A 22,661-nucleotide genomic window follows, 5' to 3' on the forward strand; every position below is an offset into this window, starting at 1 on the left:
ACCCTTAGGGTGAATGGTACATAGAAACAACGATGATATTGTTTGTCAATTGAAAGCCAACCCAACAGAATGCCTGCATTGCATACAAGTTCTTAGGAATGACTTCTAACCTACAATTAACGAACAGAGCCATTGGGAGTTTGCGGGCCCCTATCAAGACAGCCCTACAGGTGACCCAGGCCCCGGGAAAACTGACCGAATTGCCCCCCCCCCAACCCTTTCAAGACGGCCCTGCCTGTGGTGCTCAGCTGAATCCAAAACTGGAGTTCGTAAGGAAATTCAACTTGTAGGGTAGGGGAATCACGTGACCCGCCCTTTGCTTTTACCCCTTAAAAGTGTGGTAGGGCCAAACTACAGTGGGTTGGTTCTAAGCGATAGTTCAGTGGAAAATGTTCTATGACCCTGACAGAGAAAATGGGTCAATCAATGAAAACTAAAACTACGGTTCAAAACAGTGTGTGACGTACGTGCTTCTAAATTATTGTTTTTTGCTCTATTTTTTTGTAAAATAATATTTTAAGTTAAAAACAAAAAGGAAGAGAGTATTAACAAGGCATCAATTTTGATATAGTTAATATAATGGCTATATTAATATTAATAGCAAAATATGATATTCATATATATATATTTTGATAACACTCCAATTGAGAACTACCCTTCTTAAACACAATAAAACTTGACTAGGATTTTCCCCTGATTTAAATCAGGCTCGTTAAATTAATTAAAATACTCGGGATTTTAATTATTAAACACTATGTACCTCTAATAATATTTAAGTGACGTCACGCGCCATGCGCACAAACACAATTAATTGATTGATTTTTTTCTTCGATAATGTTCCTAAATTTTTGGAAGATTCTTTTTTTTTTTTTATTTTTTTTGGAGTTCAAAAGTAATAATTAAACCAATGAGATTAATAGAATACTTTAGCAGGCGACTTAAGAGGTTCTTTTCATTGTAAGGTGCAGTGACGTATTTTACGTCATAAGTGGTAGGATTGCTTTTATAAGCGGTAAACGTAGCACCAAAACAATCTCTTTCTTAGATGAAATAAAATCCAGTTTTTAAATAATAATATTTATGGAAAACTGAATTAGACTTAAAAGCGCCATCTGTGGGGTAACTTACGCGCAAAACCTATGGATCAGGTATTATACACTCTGTCCCCGAGTTTCAATTGATCAGTTTGATCTCCATTTCATTGGACTTATTCGTTTTTACAGGCCTGAATAGATATTTTTCCAATTTATTGTAAAATATGTGATATTTTTCAGGGTTCGAATTAAAAAACCCACGGGTTTTATTGGGTTTTTCCCACCGTAAAAAACCCATGACTAAGATCTTCAATTTTAATGAATTTGAATGCTAGAATTTTATACATATTTATTTTATATTTATTGCTTCAAATTCAAAAGTATTTAATATTTTTTAAGAAACATTTAGACTTTTTTTTTACTAAGCAGTGACTTTAAATGTCAATTTCTACAATGCAAAAATCCCCAAAGGGTTTTTTAAATAATAAAACCCGGTGGACTCGGGGTTTTTTTTTTTATTGTTTTTTCAATAAAACCCGGTAGGCTCGGTTGTTTTTTTTTTTTTTTTAATAAAACCCGGTGGTCTCGGGTTTTTTTTTTAATAAAACCCGGTGGTCTCGGTTTTTTTTTATTTTTTCAATAAAACCCGGTAGGCGCGGATTTTTTTTAATAAAACCCGGTAGGCTCGGGTTTTTTTTTAATAAAACCCGGTAGGCTCGGGGTTTTTTTTTAATAAAATCCGGTGGTCTCGGTTTTTTTTATTTTTTCAATAAAACCCGGTAGGCTCGGGGTTTTTTTTAATAAAGGCCGGTGGGCTCGGGTGTTTTTTCTAATAAAACCAGGTGGTCTCGGGTGTTTTTTTTTTTAATAAAACCCGGTGGTCTCGGTTTTTTTTATTTTTGTAATAAAACCCGGTGGGCTCGTTTTTTTTTCATTAATAAAACCCGGTAGGCTCGAGATTTTTTATTAATAAAATCCGGTGGGCTGGGGTTTTTCTGTTCTTTTTTTTTTTTTTTTTTAATAAAACCCGGTGGGCTCGGGGTTTCTTTTTTTTTTGGTTTATTCAATAAAACCCCGTACGCTCGGGTTTTTCTTTAACAAAACCCGGTAGGCTCGGAGTTTTTTTAATAAAACCCGGTAGGCCCGAGATTTTTTTTAAATAAAACCCGGTGGTCTCGGGTTATTTTTCGGTTTTTTCCAATAAAACCCGGTGGGCTCTGGTTTTTTTTTTCTCAATAAAACCCGGTTTTTTTCGAACCCTGTCTATTAGTAATTAACACTGACAGCGTTTAGCAAAAGATAATTATTTAAAAACCACTTATATTAATTATTCATTCTAGTATTTGAGAATCTACTACACATTTTTCAGTGCAATATCAAAAATTCTGTACTTAAAAAGGTAAATACTGCGAATACATTCTATAAATTAATTAGAAACTGGTCCTATAGTTGTACACCTACCTATAAATAACTGTGTATAAAAGAAATTGAGCAAGTAATTATAGTGGAATGTGAAAAAAAGGGTTTACGTAATAAGTTATTCTTGTAACTAGATCAACGCTGTTGCAACGAAACCGAATATATTTTGTAGTCATGTAAGCTTGGTTTTTAAAAGATAAATTAAACGCTTAATATTCAGTTCAGTACTACTTAAAGCGAATACTGGCTTCTGCGATGCTACTCAATTTTGCCTTGTCAAAGGCGGGAACCAATCAGAACCTCTAAATGAGCAGGATTCATACAAACCAGGAAAACCTCGAATAATCAGGGAAATAAATAATTGTCAAAAACCTCAGGGAAAATTCATTGAAATTATCGAATTTTTAGTAAAATTCAGGGAAATCAGGGAAATTTGAGTCAAACAGGGGCCGAGTAATTAAGGAAAATGTTCATAAACATACCCTCCATAGGATTAACATTACACTATACTTTGGAGGCTTATAACTCTGGTTCTACTAGAGATAAAGGGATGTCCTTTGAGTATGTTATAGTCCAATTCGCCCCCATCCAACCATACTAAAAACGTAGGACTACGACAAACAGGGGCCGAGTAATTAAGAAAAATGTTCATAAACATACCCTCCATAGGATTAACATTACACTATACTTGGAGGCTCATAACTCTGGTTCTACTAGAGATACGGGGATGCCCTTCGAGTATGTTATAGTCCTATTTGCCCCCCCCCTCCTTCGTTAACATTAGTTCCATAGGATACTCCATATAGGGGAAAAACCTGGAAATCTCAGGGAAATTTGTTTTCCAAAAGTTGTATGAACCCTGAATGAGGGCGGAGCTAGCTAAAACTATCCACAGCCGAGATTTGCTTTAAATTGACGGTAAAGTTAATTTCGTGACACGCTAGCTCAATTATTGACTACACATTTTCATCTTATATTCATTTCGTAATGCTTTACGTCCATTGTAAGTACTTTAAATTGAAAATATCAATTTAGGCCTGTTTCAAAGTCATATACATTCATTCGTAAGAATAATTTACCAGAAATTTGAATCAATATTTTACGTTTCTCAAATACAAGGACCCAATAAAAAACTAATTACAAAATGGCGAACAACAGAAATGGACCATATCTATCACGGACTGCATTGCGATGCTATAGGGATCATTTGATTCAACCACCATTTTTGATCAAGATTTTATAATTATTATTATATTATAGTAGATATATATATCGTATACTAGTTAAAATAATATAAAATACATCATCTATAGGTACACTAATGGAATCTAACAATCATGGAGGTTTTCATATTTTGCAGCGGTAATCAAATACGCTGCGTTATAAAAATTTCTGAATTTTCCATAGTGAATTGTTAATTTCGCTTGTTTTATATTTTTGTATTAATTATACTCAGATTTGGACATTCTTCAAGATATTTTTAATAGCTGTATTATATAATACGCCTAATATAAATTTTTATAGATCGGCTTAATTAGCTGGATGGTGGAACCCAATGAGATAGATAGAGTTACAACTCAAATCGGCTTACCGCGATACACATTGTTTTTATCAAGCACGTTTATCAAAACATGACAGCGCCACCTGTGAGCCTCTAGCGGAACTAATTACAACTTTTACTCGCTTATTTGCAATCAGAAACATCGTTATGATTTTTATTTCATCCATTTATTAGATTAAAAAGGACTAGTGTTTTTATTATTTAAATCGCGTATTTCATTTAACACGTTTAAAAAACTATCTTGACAGCTTGTTACACAGATTATACCAGCAGACGGTAATAAAAAAGTTCTTCGAGTGATTAATAGGTGGCGCCACCCGTATTTGATAAAGATTCTTGCTCGACAGAAAGTGTATCGCAAAACATCGATCTCGAGATCCCACATTGTGACTCTAGGTTTAATACATATATTCTAACTCATTGGTGGATCGAACCACGGATATTTTTGCAATTTTATTGAAATTCCCTGACTGTTGATATTCTTAAAATTCCCTGACCATTTTGGCCTATTTTGAAATTTTCAGGTTTTAACAGAAAAAAATGTCTACTGGGTGTAGAAGGGACAAGAAAACGGAAGAGACCTTGTACGGCTTTCATTTCACGAAATGGCATAATGCAGCTAGTAAAAATTCAATTGACAGTTTTAAAATGGTACTTTTAACTTCCTTTTTAAAGTGGTAGCCTACGCAAGTCGCTTATTTCCAGGGGTAAATGGTTTTACCCCTTATTGCCACAGCGCTGACGGATTTTTCAAGAACTAACACGATTATTGTCCAATGGGGAGGATTGGGCAGTAAGCGATTTGTGGTGCCACTTTATTTACGATGTACCACCAGTATTTCCCTGAAAACTATTAGTAGAAAAACCTTAATCTGAACTGGAGATTCAATATTGTATGTATAAATTAGGTACATAGTGTTTCTTTTATCTGTTTCGCAGGATTTGATTTAGGGCCCATACGCTTGCTTATTTCATCGGCATTGTCTTACATACAGTATCATGTCTTTTTCAGGATCAACATCTGAGGGTAATGCAGATTCTCGTCGTAAATGTCCGAGCTTTCGTCTAGTAACTACGGTCGCATTCCAAAAAGAATCGCATTAGATAAACGTAAGTTAATTGATAAAGAATGCGCGTGAGGAAATTTGTTTTCACGCTATAGGATAAGGAACTCCCTATCTCGGATGACAGCTTATTCTGAATATACTCTGTAACAACATCGGTTGTCAGCACGCGCAAAGCTAGGTCTCTATGTAACTTATCTTTGTGCGTGCTGTCAAGAGACCAAAAACTTCAGGATCTTCGGGATATAAACTATCCGTGAGTTTTTTTAGCTCGAGTGCATGCACGGACCTCTAGGCCTTAGTTTCAAATACGTGTAGTAGGCTGTAGGCAATGCAATTTCACACGTATTTGAAACTAAGGCCTAAAGGTCCGTGCATGCACTCGAGCTAAAAAACTCGAGGATGTTTTAAATCCTAAAGTATCTCGTCTCTTGACAGCACGTACAAAGCTACGTTACATAGAGACCTAGCTTTGCACGTGCTTCAACCGATTTTGTCACAGAGTATATACAGAATAAGCTGTCGTCGGAGATAGGGAGTTGCCTATCCTGTAGAGTGAAAACAAATTTTCTCACGCGCATTCTTTATCCATGGTAAGTTCATAAGATATGTTCTCCATAAGTTTGTCACTGGTCACTGCGAGCTTGTCATGAAGTGAATGAGGTAGGTCATAGACTTTTGTCAAAGACTTAGTACAGACTTAGGAACTGAATGTAGTCAATTTTCGCTTGTCGTTCTCGAACTAGCTCGAGCTGTAAGCCTCTAGCATTACGAAGTATTGGTAGTGACGTCATACTTATGGATGAACATATCTTATACATCTTATGGGTAAAGACTAACTGAAGGAAGAGCTTAGTTCTAACCTGCTTATGTAGGTCCCAAACGTGAGTATCGTATACTAATAATCGTTCGAATTGAAATCTTTCTTGCGCTAAATCAACAAATTGTTGAAAGGTTTTGCCTCTGCTGGGAGCTAGAATGATTGCCAGGCCCTATTGGAAATGTAATTAAGCAGATAACGCGCGTTAATTTTCTGTTAACTTTCAGGGATAGATGCAATTTTAGAAGTAGGAGTGGAGAACAGAATAATGTGGGTGCGTGTCAAAGTCCCGGACTCCCTTCCCCGGGGCAGGGACGGGGGGTATGAAAGAAGAGGCGGGTCATAGCGACCATGGGACCATGGACAAAGCAATACTGAAGGACGGATGGCAGAGGGAGAAAGTTGAAAAATACTTGTTAATTCGCCTTCTAGCGGCAGATATTAGCAAACCGGATAGTGGGGGGCATATGGGGGAATCAACGTTCTAAAGAGGGAAGCAGCTAACGTCTTACTTTGTCTAGATGGCGCTCGCTTTTTCCGGCATTTGACTCAGTGTTTTTTATAACCCCCCCTCCTGCATTTTGGGGCTGAAAACGGGGAAGTAAACTTAACATTGCTTGTTTAGTCGCTTAGTATGGGGCTCTATGGGCTGCCATCGGTCCTTGCTTAGTCCATGTAGCGACAGAGGTAAAATGGATCGACTACGTATTTTTGGCCGTCCACGTCAGCAACGTCGTCAAAACGTAGTTTAAGTGAGCCAATAAGATAGTTTAAACTTTTCGTTATGCGTTGGAGGGAGGGGCTATGAGTCGGACTGAAGTAAAGACTAAGCGTTCCCTATTCCTGCTTCTAAAATTACATGAATCCCTGGTTAAAGCAAATGTTGACTCGTATGGCGCTCCTAATATGCTGGCTAATCTTCTGTGCACTAATTTTACCTTGCCAAAGGCAAGAACCAATCAGATTTAGTAAACGAAGTGTGGAAATAAAAGTAGACTTTGCTAAGCTTATAGTGGGCCAGTCAACTCCACCCCTCGACTATGGGAGCATCCAGTGGCATTTATTTAAACTAAACTTCTGCCGAGACTCGCTTTAAAGCAAATGGCGGCTCCTAGGCTATGGCACCCCTACACACAAATTTTACCTTGCCAAAGGCAGGAGCCAATCAGAACTCGTCCATTAGAGCGGAACAGTGTTGTTCCTTTGATTTTTGGGATAGTAAAACGTACTAGGCCTACCCCAATAGGAGGCTTTTTGAAAACGTACTTTTCCCCCCTTGGGGGTTTTAAAATTTCCTTCCCCCTCAACGAAAGGCTTTTGGCGCCATCTAGCGGCGTAATTGTCGTCCCATAGACGCTAATGTTAAAAAATGGAATTTGAAAATGTACTTTCAAACATCAAATCGTACTTTTCGTACTGAAAACTTTAATATGTACTAAAAACTAAAAAATTACAATTGTATTACTCAGAACCACACTGGAGCGGAACTAAAACTAGCCTTTACTAAGCTTAGAGGGCCAGTCAACTCCACCCCTCGATTATAGGGGCATCTAGTGGCATTTATTTAAACTAAACTTCAACCGAGACTCGCTTTAAAGGGATATACAAGTGTTTTCCTTTATAATCATATTTTATTATTTTAATATATACAGGGGGATACTCACGCTTCCTTTAAGAATTTTCCAAATCGTATTTGCTAATGGAAATCTACCTTCATCAAAATACAAACTGCAAAAGAAACATTTACATATCAACATTATGAATAAATATTAGAAGGGATTGGGCGGACTAAGTTTTGAGTAACGCCAGACACAACACAACTAGTTTGGTGTGATGTCATGGATAAAGAATGCGCGTGATAAAAAAAAATTCACGCTATAAGATGGGCTGCTCGAACTATAGCTTTTGAGCCAAAAATCTCTCGGATATTATAAATCCTGAAAAACCTTATTTTCATCGTCTCTTGTCAGCACGCACAAAGCTACGTTGGAGAGAGAACTAGCTTTGCGCGTGTTGACAACAGAGTATACACGGAATAAGCTATCATCGGACATATGGAGTTGCCTATCCTATAGCGTGAAAACAAATTTAAATTTCGTCACGCGCATTCTTTATCGATGGTGATGTCTTCTTGGACAAATGACGCCTTGGCAAGTCAGTAACAGCTTGGATGAAGAATAGTTGCACTTGGATATATCACTCGTAGTATAACGTGTGCTTCTGGCCGCGGTCGCGGATGCGCATTAGAGGGGTTCGAAATTTGGTAACGCGACAAGCTGTTTTTACCGGAAATGATTATTTTTTGGTTTCCGTTTGTTACGTCTTCTGCTCTTATTTCGTTTGAATTTGAAAAATAAACGGCGGTTAGGGTTAAGATCGTTTTCAGTGGCTTTTGTTTATGCGGTGATTTATGATTATGGAAGTTTTAAAGATGAACTATTATTCTTCTAATTATTATAGTAGGTGACTTTATACTTTAAATATAATTACCTTCTATAATAAAAGAAACCAGTAAAGTTGATGTTTAAATAGCCCTAGGCCTTGGCTAAACTAAACACGTGTTTCTTGTTTGTTACGGGAGTTTCAAAATTTTCACACTACGCGGCGCGAAGGTCGCGTAAGCCATTTGTGGTCCAAAAATTTGTCGACTGATATATCCAAGTGTAACTATTTTTCATCCAAGGTAACAGTGGGAAAGCGAAAAATTTGTTACACTAATGCCGTTTTCCATTGCCATTTTCTATGGAGTAATTTTCTTGGCTTGAGAACGAAAGTACCTTTAAAATGGCGTTAAATGCACCTATGTCTAATTTAATATTGCTCCATGGTGGCAGATTGCTAGCAGCCAATGGAAAACGGTATTAAAGCAAAGCGCGGGTCACGTGGTTCCCTACAAGTTGACTTTCCTTACGAACTCCAGTTTTGGCTTGGCAGAGGCAGGAAGCATTTGTGGGCCGCATTTATAAATCCCGCCCACTATACTTCGCCAAGCCAAATCAGGGGTTCGTAAGGAAAGTCAACTTGTAGGGGAACCACGTGACCCCCGCCCTTTGCTTTAAGTTCACGTGCTCATGCGCGACTCGAGAGAGATATAATGCCTAGTTCCACTACACATCCTGTTAGTCGTGGTGTCAAATTCTACTATTTTTTCAGATTATTTTTAGGACAGGGATCATGGTCATGGACTCACGGCATGTGGTATATGTATGCTTTAATGTAATTAATTCTGGAGCAGTTATGATGACTTACCAATCTGCACAGAGTATTATATCAAATCTAGATCTCAGGTCACTCATGTCTTCGTCAACATCCCATCGAAGAAGTCTGCAAAAATAAGGCATATTGTCATTTCCTATTATTTCAAAATGGGATCGTGATTCAGATAACACTCGAAACTATATTTTTAAATTACCAATGGCGAACTATCGAGCTTAGTCAGGGACGGAAATACGTAAAACATTTTCACAGCTCTTCCTATACTCGTCATGTTAAAAAATAAGCCCCTTTTTATTACAACCACAGCGCCATCTAGCAGACGGGAGATTCCCAACTACACCATCAATGCTATTTTAAGCTTTGCAAAGCATTGAAATAGCCTATTATAACAGTGTCGGTTCCAATGGCGCCCCTAACACGCTAGCTAATCTTCTAATCACCAATTTTACCCTGTCAAAGGCAGGAACCAATCAGAACTCGACACGAGGGTGGGGTTAAAACTAGTCTTTGCTTAACTTAAGGCTCTTTCAGACGATCCAACTTCTTGACTCAGCTCGATGGGTCAAAAAGTTGTATCAACTTGCCCAACTTTTGAAGGGAAAAGTGAAATAAATCCTTCCTTTTCACACGACTAAACTTTTACCGCCAAATGGAACTTTTTAAGCGCCACCTACCTACCTTGGCACTTAGAAAATAACCCGCGAAAAAGGCTTTTTTTGTAATTCATTTTGATTGGCTGGAGAAATGAACTTGAAAAGTTGAGTCAGCAATTTTTCCTAGCCAACTTTTTAGTGACCCAACTCATCCAGCTTCTATTCACACGATCCAACTAGTTGATTCAACTCGAGTTGACCAATCAAGCTGAGTCAAAAAGTTGGATCGTCTGAAAGAACCTTAAGTGTGACAGTCAACTCCAACCCTCGACTATGGGAGCTTCTAGTGGTGTTGGTTTAAACTAAACCACCGACAAATAAAATTGCTTTAAAGGAAAAGTTCAGGCAACATAACATTATACCTTAATTTAAAAGAACGGTCTTTTCTAAAAATAAATGGAAAAATATTAAGAATAAATAAATGATCTCATAATACAAAATAATTAGCTTTTAATTAGTCTGAAAAACGAGTTCCACTGCACCACCCGCCATTGGTTTAGTGGCGTCTGCTAAATCAACCTCTTACCCCTACCGGATAGGTTGAATTTTCACAGACTGAGAGAGTTAAGGTAGGGGTAAGAGGTTCGATTTAGCAGACGCCACTAAACCAATGGCGTCCTCGTTTTTAAGACTAATTAAACGCTTATTATGATTTTCTAATAAGAGATAATTTATTTACTTTTTTTTAATATTTAATTCCTTTTATATTTAGAAAAAGGCCGTTTTTTTTAGGGTACCACTAGTATAATTTAGGGGCAACATTGTAATTTAGCCTTCTGGAGCGGGGGAGCTTCCACTCCTCCCCTATACTCTCTTTCGTTCAACGTTCTTCTTACATAAATCCGTTTTTGTTGATATTTATTTATCACGGGCTTTGTGCCTATTTCCGTCCCCCATCATACCTTCCATTAATTGTGTTAAAGAACCACTCCTTAAGTTAAACTTAAGTTATTAATACCTGGTTTTAACATCAGTCGTCCCAAACCAGGATGTATTGTGTTCTATGGCTAGCTGTACATTCTGAACACATTTTATATTGCCATCTGTTAAGAAAATTTCTTTGGCGTCAGCCGCTGCCGCAACCTGTGGGAAAAAGGTAGCGTACCACCTCCATTTTTAGGTCTTCGTAACGAAATTAACAGTCATACTCCATAAAGTATAAGACCACAAGAATTTTACGACAAATAATACTACTTTACATCAATTTGAGGAGAAAAGAGTAATATGGCTGGCTGGACAATATAAAACTTGATCACCAAAGTTTTTGATCAAATTTGACCAATTTTGGATCCAAATTTGATCTATTGGTTTTGTAATGCACAATTTGTTTCATGAAAATTGCACTTCGAGCCTTAAATGACCAAAAGTGTATAGAGATAAAAAGAAAAAGTGCACTTCATTAACAATCCCCTGCCATGGCTGTAGACGACATGTAAACTGAAATAAGCAAACTACCCTCCTCTCAACCGCCTACAGGAACTAACCAATCAGGGAAGAGCTGCTTGACGTCATAGGTTTATAGAAAGTAGTACATTATGCTAGCGATACAAACGTTAATTTTTGGTACTAGAGCTAGCATCTGCCACTTTAAGAGCCTATAGAGCTATATCAGAAGCCTTAGTGTGAAATTTGTCCATACAACCAAAGCGGTACCAAACATGGCCGCCCACAGCTAAAGCTAAGCCCGTGACGTTTTACCTAGGCAGTGACGTCACAAGTGAGATAGCTTTATTCACGGCTAGTTCCCTGCGCGACGGTCAGGAAGGTAATCTAATCATACTCAGAGGGGGTTTGACACTATTCTGTGGTAAAGGAGTTAGGGCTACTCACATTACGTGGTGCGAGGAACTTTCAATGAAGTGTACTTTTTGGTTTTATATCTATATACTTTTGGAAATAGCACATTTTTGACTCAAAATCGTCCAACGAAATGCGCGTGGAAAAGTTATAACGACGATTTTAGGTGCAATTACTGTTAATTTTGATAATACTATAATAATCAATCTAATTTGATAAACTAATGCTCGTTTCACCGGAAACTATACGTCGTCTGCTAAAATTCTTATAGAAATTAATTAACAAATTTTCACGATAATTAATTACAATTAATGTTAGTTAATTAAAGCTTCACTAATAAATCAGAAGACAAAAGGTTAGGTAGTTGAGAAAATTAAGTAGTTACGTTAAAACATGCGAGAAATACACAACAATACTTCGAGAGTGCACAAAGATACACTAATTCACAATCAAGATTATATAAAACGTATATATACGTGCTTAGGGTAAATATAATTATACAAGAAATTAAATACGTAACACAACCAAGAGAAGAGATGGAGGTAAATACAGTTAGAGGTTGATGTGAAGGGGCTTACCGCCAAACCACTGAGGCAAGTCATTCCCCCGCCTAACTCGCAAACGCTTTTGCCCCTGTTCAACGTTAAGAAATATTACGTCACTTTTAAAAATTCATTAATAAGCGCAAATGATGCCTAAATACTTTCAGAGCATGATTTGATAAATTTAACGAGCAATGTACGTATGCCAACCAAAGTTTGTAATTTATGTTCCGTTAATTTTACTCCTTTCCAATTAAACTAAAGATTATTCACTTCTTGTCCGTCCCAGACCGGACTTATGAGAAAAGTACGGCAAAAAGAGAAAGCCAGCCACTTATCCGAGATCTTTGGACTTAACAACTAACCGAGTTTTTTCCAACCAGGAATCGTTTGGCAGTTGTGAGTCTTAAACTTACTATAATAGTCTGGGAGTCTTAGCAATGAATAGCCAATAATATTTTAGGACCGGTCAACTCCACCCCTTGACTGTGGTGACATCTAGTGGCCCGTATTTAAACTAGACCCCAGCCGAGACTTGCTTTAAAGGAAGTCTCGGTGTCGGCTGTGGTTTAGTTTGAACGTAAGTTCAAAAGATATGTTCATCCATAAGTTTGTCACTGGGTACTGAGCATTTGTCATGAAGTGCGGAGTGAGGTCATAGACTCGAGGTAAAGAGACGCCTGGTCAGGCGCTGCCAAAGGCTTAGTAGTGCAGACTAAATAGGAAGATGCAAGTCCTGCAAAATTAACCACCGAGTGTAGGACTTCAATTCTGTCGTTCTCGAACTAGATCGAGCTGTTAAGTCCCTAGCATTACGAAGTATAGATAGTGTCATACTTATGGAACATATCTTATAAACTTATGCATTAATCAAATGCCACTAGATGTTCCCATAATCGAGGGGTGGAGTTGACTAACTCGCTAAGCTTAGCAAAGGCTAGTTTTAGCTCCGCCCTCATGGACGGGTTCTGATTGGCTCCTGCCTTTAGCAAGGCAATTTTTGTGTGGAAGCTAATTAGCCAGCATGTTATGGGCTCCACAGAAGCCGACATTTGCTTTAAAGCAAGTCTAAACTGTGGTTTAATTTAAACAAATGCCACTAGATGCTCCCACAGTCGGGGGGCGGAGTTAACTGGCCCACTAAGCCTAGCCCTCATGGATGAGTTCTGATTGGCTTATGCCTTTGGCAAGGTAAAATTTGTGTGTAGAAGATAAGTCAGAATGTTAGGGGCTCCACAGAAGCCAACATTTGCTTTAAAGCAAGTCTAAACTGTGGTTTAGTTTAAACAAACGCCACTAGATGCTCCCACAGTCGATGGGCGGAGTTAATGGATGAGCTCTGATTGGCTAATGCCTTTGGCAAGGTAAAATTTGTGTACGGGCGCCACAGAAGCCGAGATTTACTCTAACTGTAGTCAGTATAACGGAACATAAAATAAAACTTAACTGAAATTATCTTAAAATTTAGAATATAGGTCCTTTTTAAAAAATGTAAGAACTAATTAAAAGATCAAATTCTCACGTAACTTAATTATTTTAAAAAGGGAAAAAGGCAATAGCGGCAATCGCGTAATGGGTTTAGAAAGCGAAAGCTCACCAAAACATTTCTTTATTTTTCAGGCAGTAGTAACCCAATACCTCTTCCGAAGGCCAAATACCTGAAGAAAAGCGTGAGAAAACCCAAACCACCAAAATGGCGCCAGTTAGATAATTCCAATTTAGATTAAGGGAACTAGGGATTCGAATTAAGATACTCGGGTAGGGATTGCTAGGGATTCGGCAAAGCTAAAATGGTTAGAAAAGCGGAAACAAGGCCTCGCGTACGTACAAATATTTCCAGTGTTGTCAAAACCTTTTAGATCCTCTATCGTTATTCTATTTGATAAAAATCTGAAACGAAATAAACAATCAAACATTATACTCTCATGCGCGTGATCGAGTGGGCTATGAATAGACCCAAGGCTCAGATCTCGAGCTCGGGTTTTGAGACGAGAAAGGGATAACCTGATTGGCTTAATTGATTTTGCCATGCGCAGAACCCGTTTTACCCCCGAGAGTCAGACTCTAAACCAATCAGAAAAATTAAGAGATTTATTGTCGTCGCTCAACGATAGATGGTACTACAGTCAACTTCATTAGTCACGTGATCCTATCCCTTAGATGGAGACTAGACCAATTAGGCCAACTTGTTTATTTCTTGGTTGAGTCTATTAATTGTCCAATTGGCCTTATTCCTATTCAGCGCCACTGGCGGAGGGTCTGGAAACTACTCCCATAGAGGCTGGGTTACTTACGAAGGTTCGCAAAATCACCGTCAGATGGCGCCGCGCTCAAGCCTCCTGGTGCTGATTCTGCGAACCTTCGTAAGAGTTACCTTGTCTCTATGAGAGTAGTTTACAGACCCTCCGCCAGTGGCGCTGAATATTTTTCTGCCATATATTTCCTAAAGTTTTCCAGGTTTTTTTCGCCACATATTTCCTTACGTTTTCCAGGTTTTTTTTCCCACATATTTCCTTACGTTTTCCAGGTTTTTTTCCGACACATTTCCCTACGTTTTCCAGGTTTTTTTTCCCACATATTTCCTTACGTTTTCCAGGTTTTTTTCCCCACATATTTCCTTACGTTTTCCAGGTTTTTTTTTCGCCACATATTTCCTTACGTTTTCCAGGTTTTTTTTCGCCACATATTTCCTTACGTTTTCCAGTTTTTTTCCCCACATATTTCCTTACGTTTTCCAGGTTTTTTTTCGCCACATATTTCCTTACGTTTTCCAGGTTTTTCCCCTTATATTTCCTTACGTTTTCCAGGTTTTTTTTCCCACATATTTCCTTACGTTTTCCAGGTTTTTCCCCACATATTTCCTTACGTTTTCCAGGTTTTTTCCCCTTATATTTCCTTAAGTTTTCCAGGTTTTTTCCCCATATATTTCCTTAAGTTTTCCAGGTTTTTTCCCCATATATTTCCTTAAGTTTTCAAGGTTTTTTCACCCTTATATTTCCTTAAGCTTTCAAGGGTTTTTTCACCCTTATATTTCCTTAAGTTTTCCAGGTTTTTTCCCCATATATTTCCTTAAGTTTTCAAGGTTTTTTCACCCTTATATTTCCTTAAGCTTTCAAGGGTTTTTTCACCCTTATATTTCCTTAAGTTTTCCAGGTTTTTTCCCCATATATTTCCTTAAGTTTTCAAGGTTTTTTTCACCCTTTTATTTCCTTAAGTTTTCAAGGTTTTTTCCCCACATATTTCCTTAAGGTTTCCAGGTTTTTTCCCCATATATTTCCTTAAGTTTTCAAGGTTTTTTTCACCCTTATATTTCCTTAAGTTTTCAAGGTTTTTTTCACCCTTATATTTCCTTAAGTTTTCAAGGTTTTTTCCCCATATATTTTCTTAAGTTTTCAAGGTTTTTTTCACCCTTATATTTCCTTAGGTTTTCAAGGTTTTTCCCAATATATTTCCTTGACTTTACCCAGGGTATTTCCCAATATATTTCTTTGAGTTTACCCAGGGTATTTCCCAATATGTTTCCTTGAGTTTTCCCAGGGTATTTCCCAATATGTTTCCTTGAGTTTTCCCAGGTTTTTCCCCATATATGGAGTTACGAATAATAAAAACGGGAATGGTTTTTATATAGTTGAAGAAACCCCTTCAAATCAAACTTAATCAAAGCCCACAAATTTCCTGTTTTCACTTAAATTTTATTGAGTTTTCCCTGATTTTTTTGTCAACTATTTAGTTGTTTCTACGAACCCTGTTTCTAGATCCGCTTACCTGAGCCATAGTCGAAAATTGGGATATTCGGTGTAAAAACACTCGAACCAACTTCCTTTATTTTCATCTAGATCTATGCTGTGCAAGGCAATCATCCTGAGTAGGCCAAATGTTGAGAACGAGCGCAGTGAGCCGGGTGTTGCTTCCAGATGATGTAGACGGCTTTTTTTAAGAGCCTGAAATAATGTTCAACAAAATGTTAAAATATAGGGCCTAGTAACACCGCACTAAAAGGAGTATTCCCAATCAGTACATTGTGCACTGTAACCTTGACACCTTACCTAACTATACACTAGAAAACCATGGAATATAGCAACAGTTGGACGGGAACAAGTTCGCGATATATCAACACTCAGAATTAACACTCCATTTAGCACGCGATATAAGCCCTTTAGCTTGAACTATAGCACCTGGAATTTAATGTTTTTCTGCTTACAATATAGCACCTGGAATTTACTGTTTTTCCGCTTGCAATATAGCTCCTGGAATTTATTGTTTTCCGCTTGCAATATAGGACCTGTAATTTACTGTTTTTCGCTTGCACTATAGCACCTGAAATTTGTTTTCCACTTTCGCTATAAGCAGTTGCAATTTGTTTTCCGCTTTCGCTAAAGCATTTGCAATTTGTTTTCCGCTTTCGCTAAAGCATTTGCAATTTGTTTTCCGCTCTCGCTAAAGCATTTGCAATTTGTTTTCCGCTTTCGCTAAAGCATTTGCAATTTGTTTTCCGCTCTCGCTAAAGCATTTGCAATTTGTTTTCCGCTCTCGCTAAAGCATTTGCAATTTGTTTTCCGCTTTCGCTAGAGCACCTGGAATTTGTTGTTTTTAGTTTGCACTACAGCACCTGCAATTTGTTTTCCGCTGTCGCTAGAGCACCTGGAATTTGTTGTTTTTAGTTTGCACTACAGCACCTGCTATTTGTTTTCCGCTTTCGCTAAAGCACCTGAAATTTGTTGTTTTCAGTTTGCACTATAGCACCTGCAAATTGTTTTCCGCCTTTGCTAAAGCACTTGTAATTTGTTTTCCGCTTTCGCTAAAGCACCTCCAATTTGTTGTATGCAGTTTGCACTATAGCACCTGCAATTTGTTGTTGGCTTGCATTATAGCACCTGCAATTTGTTTTTCGCTTGCACTTTAGCATCTAATATTTCCTGTCTTTGGTTTGCATTATAGCACCCGCAATTTGTTTTTGGCTTGCATTAGAGCACCTGCAATTTGTTTTTTCGCTTGCACTTTAGCACCTAATATTTCCTGTCTTTGGTTTGCATTATAGCACCTGCAATTTGTTTTTGGCTTGCATTAGAGCACCTGCAATTTGTTTTTCGCTTGCACTTTAGCACCTAATATTTCCTGTTTTTGGCTTGCACTATACCACCTAATATTTCCTGCTTTTGGCTTGCACTATAGCACCTGATATTTGTTTTTCGCTTGCACTTTAGCACCTTATATTTCCCGTTTTTTGGCTTGCATTATAGCACCTACAATTTGTTTTTCGCTTAACCTTTAGCACCTAAAATTTCCAGTTTTTGGCTTGCGTTATAGCACCTGCAATTTGTTGTTCGCTTGCACTATATCAATTTGTTTTTCTTTTACACTATAGCACCTAAAATTTGCTGTTTTTCTTGCACTATAGCACCTGAACTATACACTGTTTTTTTAGGATTCCCCTCTACAGTACCATGAATTTACACTTTTTAGAACGCACCTCTACAGTACCATGAATTTACACTTTTTAGAACGCACATCTACAGTACCATGAATTTACACTTTTTAGATTTATCATACACTAGCACACCCAAAATTTTGAGTCACATTGCCACTCTAAAATTTACACTGGAAAATGCACCGGCACTTTAACAACAGTGTAAAACGCACTTGCACACTAAATTTACACTCAATTTAACATAGCATGTACTATCAAAAGAGTATTATAGGAGTTGCTAAAAAAGCATCCAGGATTAATTATTTCGCACTATAGTACCATGAATTTGCACTTTAAAATATACTGCACATTCGAACACGCACTAAAACGCACACTCCAAAATTGGCACTAACCCTGGATTGACACTAAAACATGCACCACACTACACTTACGTTACCCCAAAAACATGCTCTGACTAGCATACTACTTTGGTACTCGCGCTAGACTATTGCACACTTCAGTATGCGCTTGAAACCTAGCTACTGCACTTAAATTATGTTTATTAAAATGAATGCCATTAGCAGCTTTCCAAATTTTTCTTCTTTCATTCAATCCCTGGGAAAAATTTGAATGGTAGCCTCGGCGGCGGTGTCCCTAGATCGTACCTTGGCCAGGATCTTCCAGCGTTGTTTGGCGACTGATATTCCATGCCAGTTGACCAAACTTTCTCTGGAATGACTACATGATGGAACTGACATTTTTCAATTCCGAGATTGAACATTTCCCATCACTTTCCAAAATGCAAATGCTGCTGCTGTATTTATGGAAGCGACTAAGGGATCTTCGTCATGTTTTTGGAAACCGCTATCCTGACGCACGCACAACACAGCCTCTCTACGCCATTTTCCTCAGACCGAGATATGTAAATGTCTTCCCTCCCTCACCCCTTTTTGTACAGGGACATACAACCCTCCTCCGTACGAGGGGCCGGTCATTTCATAAAATGCTGTACTACCAACAAAATCCGCTGAACTATCCATCAACGATGTTTTTAGAAATTGGGTTTAGAAATTGGGAATAGAGTGCTGTCAGCAGGCGCCGGTGTGACGTCACCCATGCTGTTTTCCCATAAAGAAAAAACGGTAACTGTCATGGCCGCCCATTGCTAAGGCAGACTCGTGACGTTTAACCTTGGATCTGACGTCACAACTGACAGCACTCTATAGTAGAGAAGTTAAGGCGGAATTCATAAACGTCATACGCAACGCAATTTAGTACAGGCGAAGGCAGGGCGTCGTGCGAAAACAATGCCATACATCCTGCCTTTTGCGCACGACGCCCTGCCTTCGCCTGTACTAAATTGCGTTGCGTCCGACGTTTATGAATTCCACCTTTTATCTTCTCTACTTTAAGTGTTTGATGCTCATTAAAAAATAATTTTAATCTTGGATAATGGCGCTCAGATAAGTTACGGAATTCCTTTCGAGATAACGTGGACTATGAGATAACTCAGCAAAATTTTTACTATACTATCTACTACTTTGTTTACACAGTTTAAGTGCACTAATTGAGTCGTTTAACTATGGAATGTTTATAAAGCGCAATGTCTATCGGGTTAAGTTAGTTATCGCTTTTGAATTTAAATATTTTATAAATTTTATCATTTGCTAGGTATGGCCACATATTCTGCCCGCATTTTAGTAACTGCCACCTACCAAATTGTGCTTTATCAAGAATTGTTTGATGTTGTTTACTTTTACGTCTAAGCACTTATACTTATTTTTTAAATATCAGAAACACCCTAATCTGTCGGAGATCATTTAGTATAAAATTTTTAGAACAAAATCCCATAAAAGTATCCGGAAATATTCCAAAATAAAATAAAAAAATCTAAACATCCAAATTTTTTTAACCCCAATAACTTTTTACTAATATATAAAAAAACATAAATCATGGGACTTAGCAAAAAAACTGCATGTTTTATTTCTGAATGGCCGATCCCTTGATTTCAGAAATTACTGCTTTACGAAGCGCTAGATAGCGCCACATCAGTGGCATGAGCCCGGACAACTCGTTGTGCAGCCAATGAGATAGAATAGCCTATATGTATTATACCTAGAGTTACAATTCAAATCGGCTTACCGTGAAACACATTTTTATCAAGCACGTTTATCAAAACATGACAGCGCCATCTGTGAGCCTCTAGCGGAACTAATTACAACTTTTTGCAATCAGAAACATCGTTATGATTTTTTATATCATCTATTTATTAGATTAAAAAGGACTAGAGTTTTATTATTTAACTAGCGTATTTTATTTAACACGTTTAAAAAAGTATCTTGACAGCTTGTTACACAGATTATAGCAGCAGACGGTAATAAAAAAGTTCTTCGAGTGATTAATAGGTGGCACCACCCGTATTTGATAAAGATTCTTGCTCGACAAAAAGTGTATCGCGAAACGTCGATATGGAGATCTCACGTTGAGACTCTAGGTTTAATACATATATTCTATCTCATTGTGTGCAGCTTTGTGGTTGTGGGTGTTCTTTTATGCGAACGATTCGCTCGCATTGCATACGTTATGGTTATATTTAGAGAAATAATTAATACTAGTCGCAGTTCAGGTATCTCAAAGGTGGGAAAACATATAGAATGGATTAGACATTGACTACAAAAATTTTATTTCAACTATAGGCCTACAAATGTTTATTCTCTGCTCTTTTAAAGGGGCTAACCGGACCTCTCCCGAGGCAGAAGAAGCCAGGCGTTTGCTCTTTTCGCAGAAATTACCTTAGCCTCAATACTATAGGCATCATAACATCAGTCAAAATGTGCTATCATAGGTCATAAGATATGTTCACCATAAGTTTGTCACTGGTTACTGAGGGGCTTGTCATGAAGTGACGTATTCGAAACGTCATAGATTCAGGGTAAAGCGACGCCTGGTGAGGCGCTGTCAAAGGCTTAGTAATGCAGACTAAATAGGAAGATGGACTTCAAATCCGAGTGACATAGTCAATCTTCGCTTCCGTCGTTCTCGAACTAGCTCGAGCTGTAAGTCTCTAGCATTACGAAGTAGAGTTAATGTCATACTTATGGAGCATATCTTATAAACTTTTGGATGGTGCTATAGAATGGTTGAATCTTTCTTTAGAGAGAAAGAAGCCTGCAGAATACAAAAAGTAGACTGATTTAGTAAAATTAACCGAGAATTATTTGAGTATTATGGGTGTTTCTATCACAGGTACAAATTGGCCATATTTCCAGCTTTATCTCCAGTCCAAACGTAGGTCCGGAGTTAATCCCCGCCTCTAAATTACAACCAGCATCTCATTGGTTCTTGAAAACTAACGTCAGTGCGACGCGAATGACGACTTATTTTCCGACTGAGGAGAGGCGAAATAGCCGGCCTTCCTTGTATTTTGAAAGGGGGACTGGGACTATGACGCGCGAATACTTAGGCATCTTATATCTTCTCCCTAATAAACTAGATATAAGTTCTTGGTAGAAGCATCGTGTTAACCAAGTTAGAATCCCTCAATTATGAAGTAAATGTCGAAAGAGAGTGGCAAGAAGAAAAAACAAAGAAACCCGAAATAAACGAGTTTTTAAAACATAATGACACTAGTCCCCCCTGAAACATTCATAGAGCGTGCCACGGGAATTTTGTTAACAAGAAGGCATGGCGTTACGCGATTGGACGGAGGTGCTTTTTTCAAATTATCCATTAAAATAATTTGAATTTTAAAATCACTCGGATCTATTTCCTGGATGTTTCACTATGCATGTTCTAACTTTTGCCTGAGGTTCTAGCAATAAATATGCTTAATTGAATAAAATTTCAAAGAACTTATAAAACAATAAAACGGCTATTTTAATGTTCATTTTTTTGTGAAATTCCGATACAAATTATTACTCGCCGATTTACAATCAAAATGTCCGTAGTGCACGTGCTTGCGCCCGAAGATATAGGCCCACCGATGTATAGAAAAAAAATTCCCTACAAAATTCCAAAACCATTATAATGAAAAATGTCCTCTACTAGTATATCAGAAAAACCCAAAAAATACCATCAACCGTTATAATAATAAAAGAAATATCAAAAATAGTAATACATTTTTCATAGCTATCAAAAATAGTTCGCACAATGCTAATTGGTCTTATAATTAGTAGAAGAATCTATAAAATCGCTCGATTTGCCTTTTCACCTACGATTTAACTTATTTCATTTATTGTTCTGTTACTTCGTTTGACCAGTAGTGCAAAGCTAGGTCTGGTTACATAACATCACCTAGTAAAAACTATTTATAGGGAGGCTTTTCGTTTGACCAGGGATAGATTTAATTTTAGAACTAGGAATGGAGAACAGAGTAATGTGGACGCGCGTCAAATTCCCGGACCCCCTTCCAAGAGGCGGGTCATAGCGACAGAGGTAAAAAGAACTTACGTATTTTTCGTCGTCCCCGTCAACAACGTCATCAAAACGTAGTTTATGTGAGCCAAGATGATAATTTAAAATTTTCGTTACTTGTTGGAGGGAGGGGCTCTATACTGGGCTGTGAGTCGGACTGAACTAACCGTTCTCCATTCCTACTTCTAAAATTAAATCTATCCCTGACTTTATCTATAATAGGGATAGTATTGGAGTTTGGAGTATCATATTCCAATGATTTCGTTCGTCAACTATAGGCCTATACATTTCCTACAAAAAATTGTTTAAAGGTTTGTCGTCTTTCTGTCTGCTAACGTTAAGAAGTTGCTATCAGGCCCAATAACGATAAAATTAGGCTCTAAATAAAATGGGAAATTATACATAATAAAGCTATCTCAGTTGTGACGTCACCGGCTTAGTTTTGGTAGTGGGCGGACATGTTTGGTACCGTTTTCCCTCTATGGGCAAATAGCTTGGGTGACGTCACACTAAGGCTTCTGAGATGCTTCTATACATGAGAAATTTTTCCAAGTCTTTAAAAACCTGTACTGGTTTTACTCAGAGAGGAGAGGTTTTGAAATTTACCGGTAAATTACCATTGTAAATTACGGTATGACAAATTGGTAATTTACCAAACACCGGCGTAAATTACCGGTAGGTAATGAAGGGAGTAGAGAATAGTGAATAGCTGTACGCCTCCAGTAGGGGCATGAC

The 22,661-nt window shown here is 37.8% G+C and overlaps 1 protein-coding gene across 1 annotated transcript; it reads right to left on the minus strand.

Annotated features, from left to right (window-relative positions):
• Positions 1-1,722: 1,722 nt before the first annotated feature.
• Positions 1,723-18,443, minus strand: LOC149588806 (calmodulin-lysine N-methyltransferase-like). Its single transcript, XM_089862184.1, has 10 exons — positions 18,179-18,443; positions 15,872-16,047; positions 13,935-13,996; positions 13,704-13,764; positions 12,143-12,197; positions 10,726-10,850; positions 9,148-9,222; positions 7,563-7,626; positions 5,942-6,070; positions 1,723-5,086 (listed from the first exon to the last, which is right to left on the minus strand). Exons 1-10 carry the CDS (start codon positions 18,269-18,271, stop codon positions 5,012-5,014), a joined length of 915 nt encoding a protein of 304 aa, XP_089718310.1. The 5' UTR covers positions 18,272-18,443; the 3' UTR covers positions 1,723-5,011.
• Positions 18,444-22,661: the final 4,218 nt, after the last annotated feature.

Source organism: Phalangium opilio, unplaced genomic scaffold (genome assembly GCF_054372755.1).
Source record: "Phalangium opilio isolate 3A_F unplaced genomic scaffold, DU_Popi_V2 ptg000537l_1, whole genome shotgun sequence".
In the NCBI taxonomy this organism is placed as follows: Eukaryota; Metazoa; Arthropoda; class Arachnida; order Opiliones; family Phalangiidae; genus Phalangium; species Phalangium opilio.

Coding starts and splice junctions, on each gene's coding strand:
- LOC149588806 (XM_089862184.1), bottom strand. CDS start 18,271: ATGTCAGTTCCATCATGTAGTCATTCCAGAGAAAGTTTGGTCAACTGG. Junction 13,997..15,871: donor AATTTTCGACTATGGCTCAG/GTAAGCGGATCT, acceptor ATTTCGTTTCAG/ATTTTTATCAAATAGAATAA. Junction 7,627..9,147: donor ATAATACTCTGTGCAGATTG/GTAAGTCATCAT, acceptor TTTCTTTTGCAG/TTTGTATTTTGATGAAGGTA.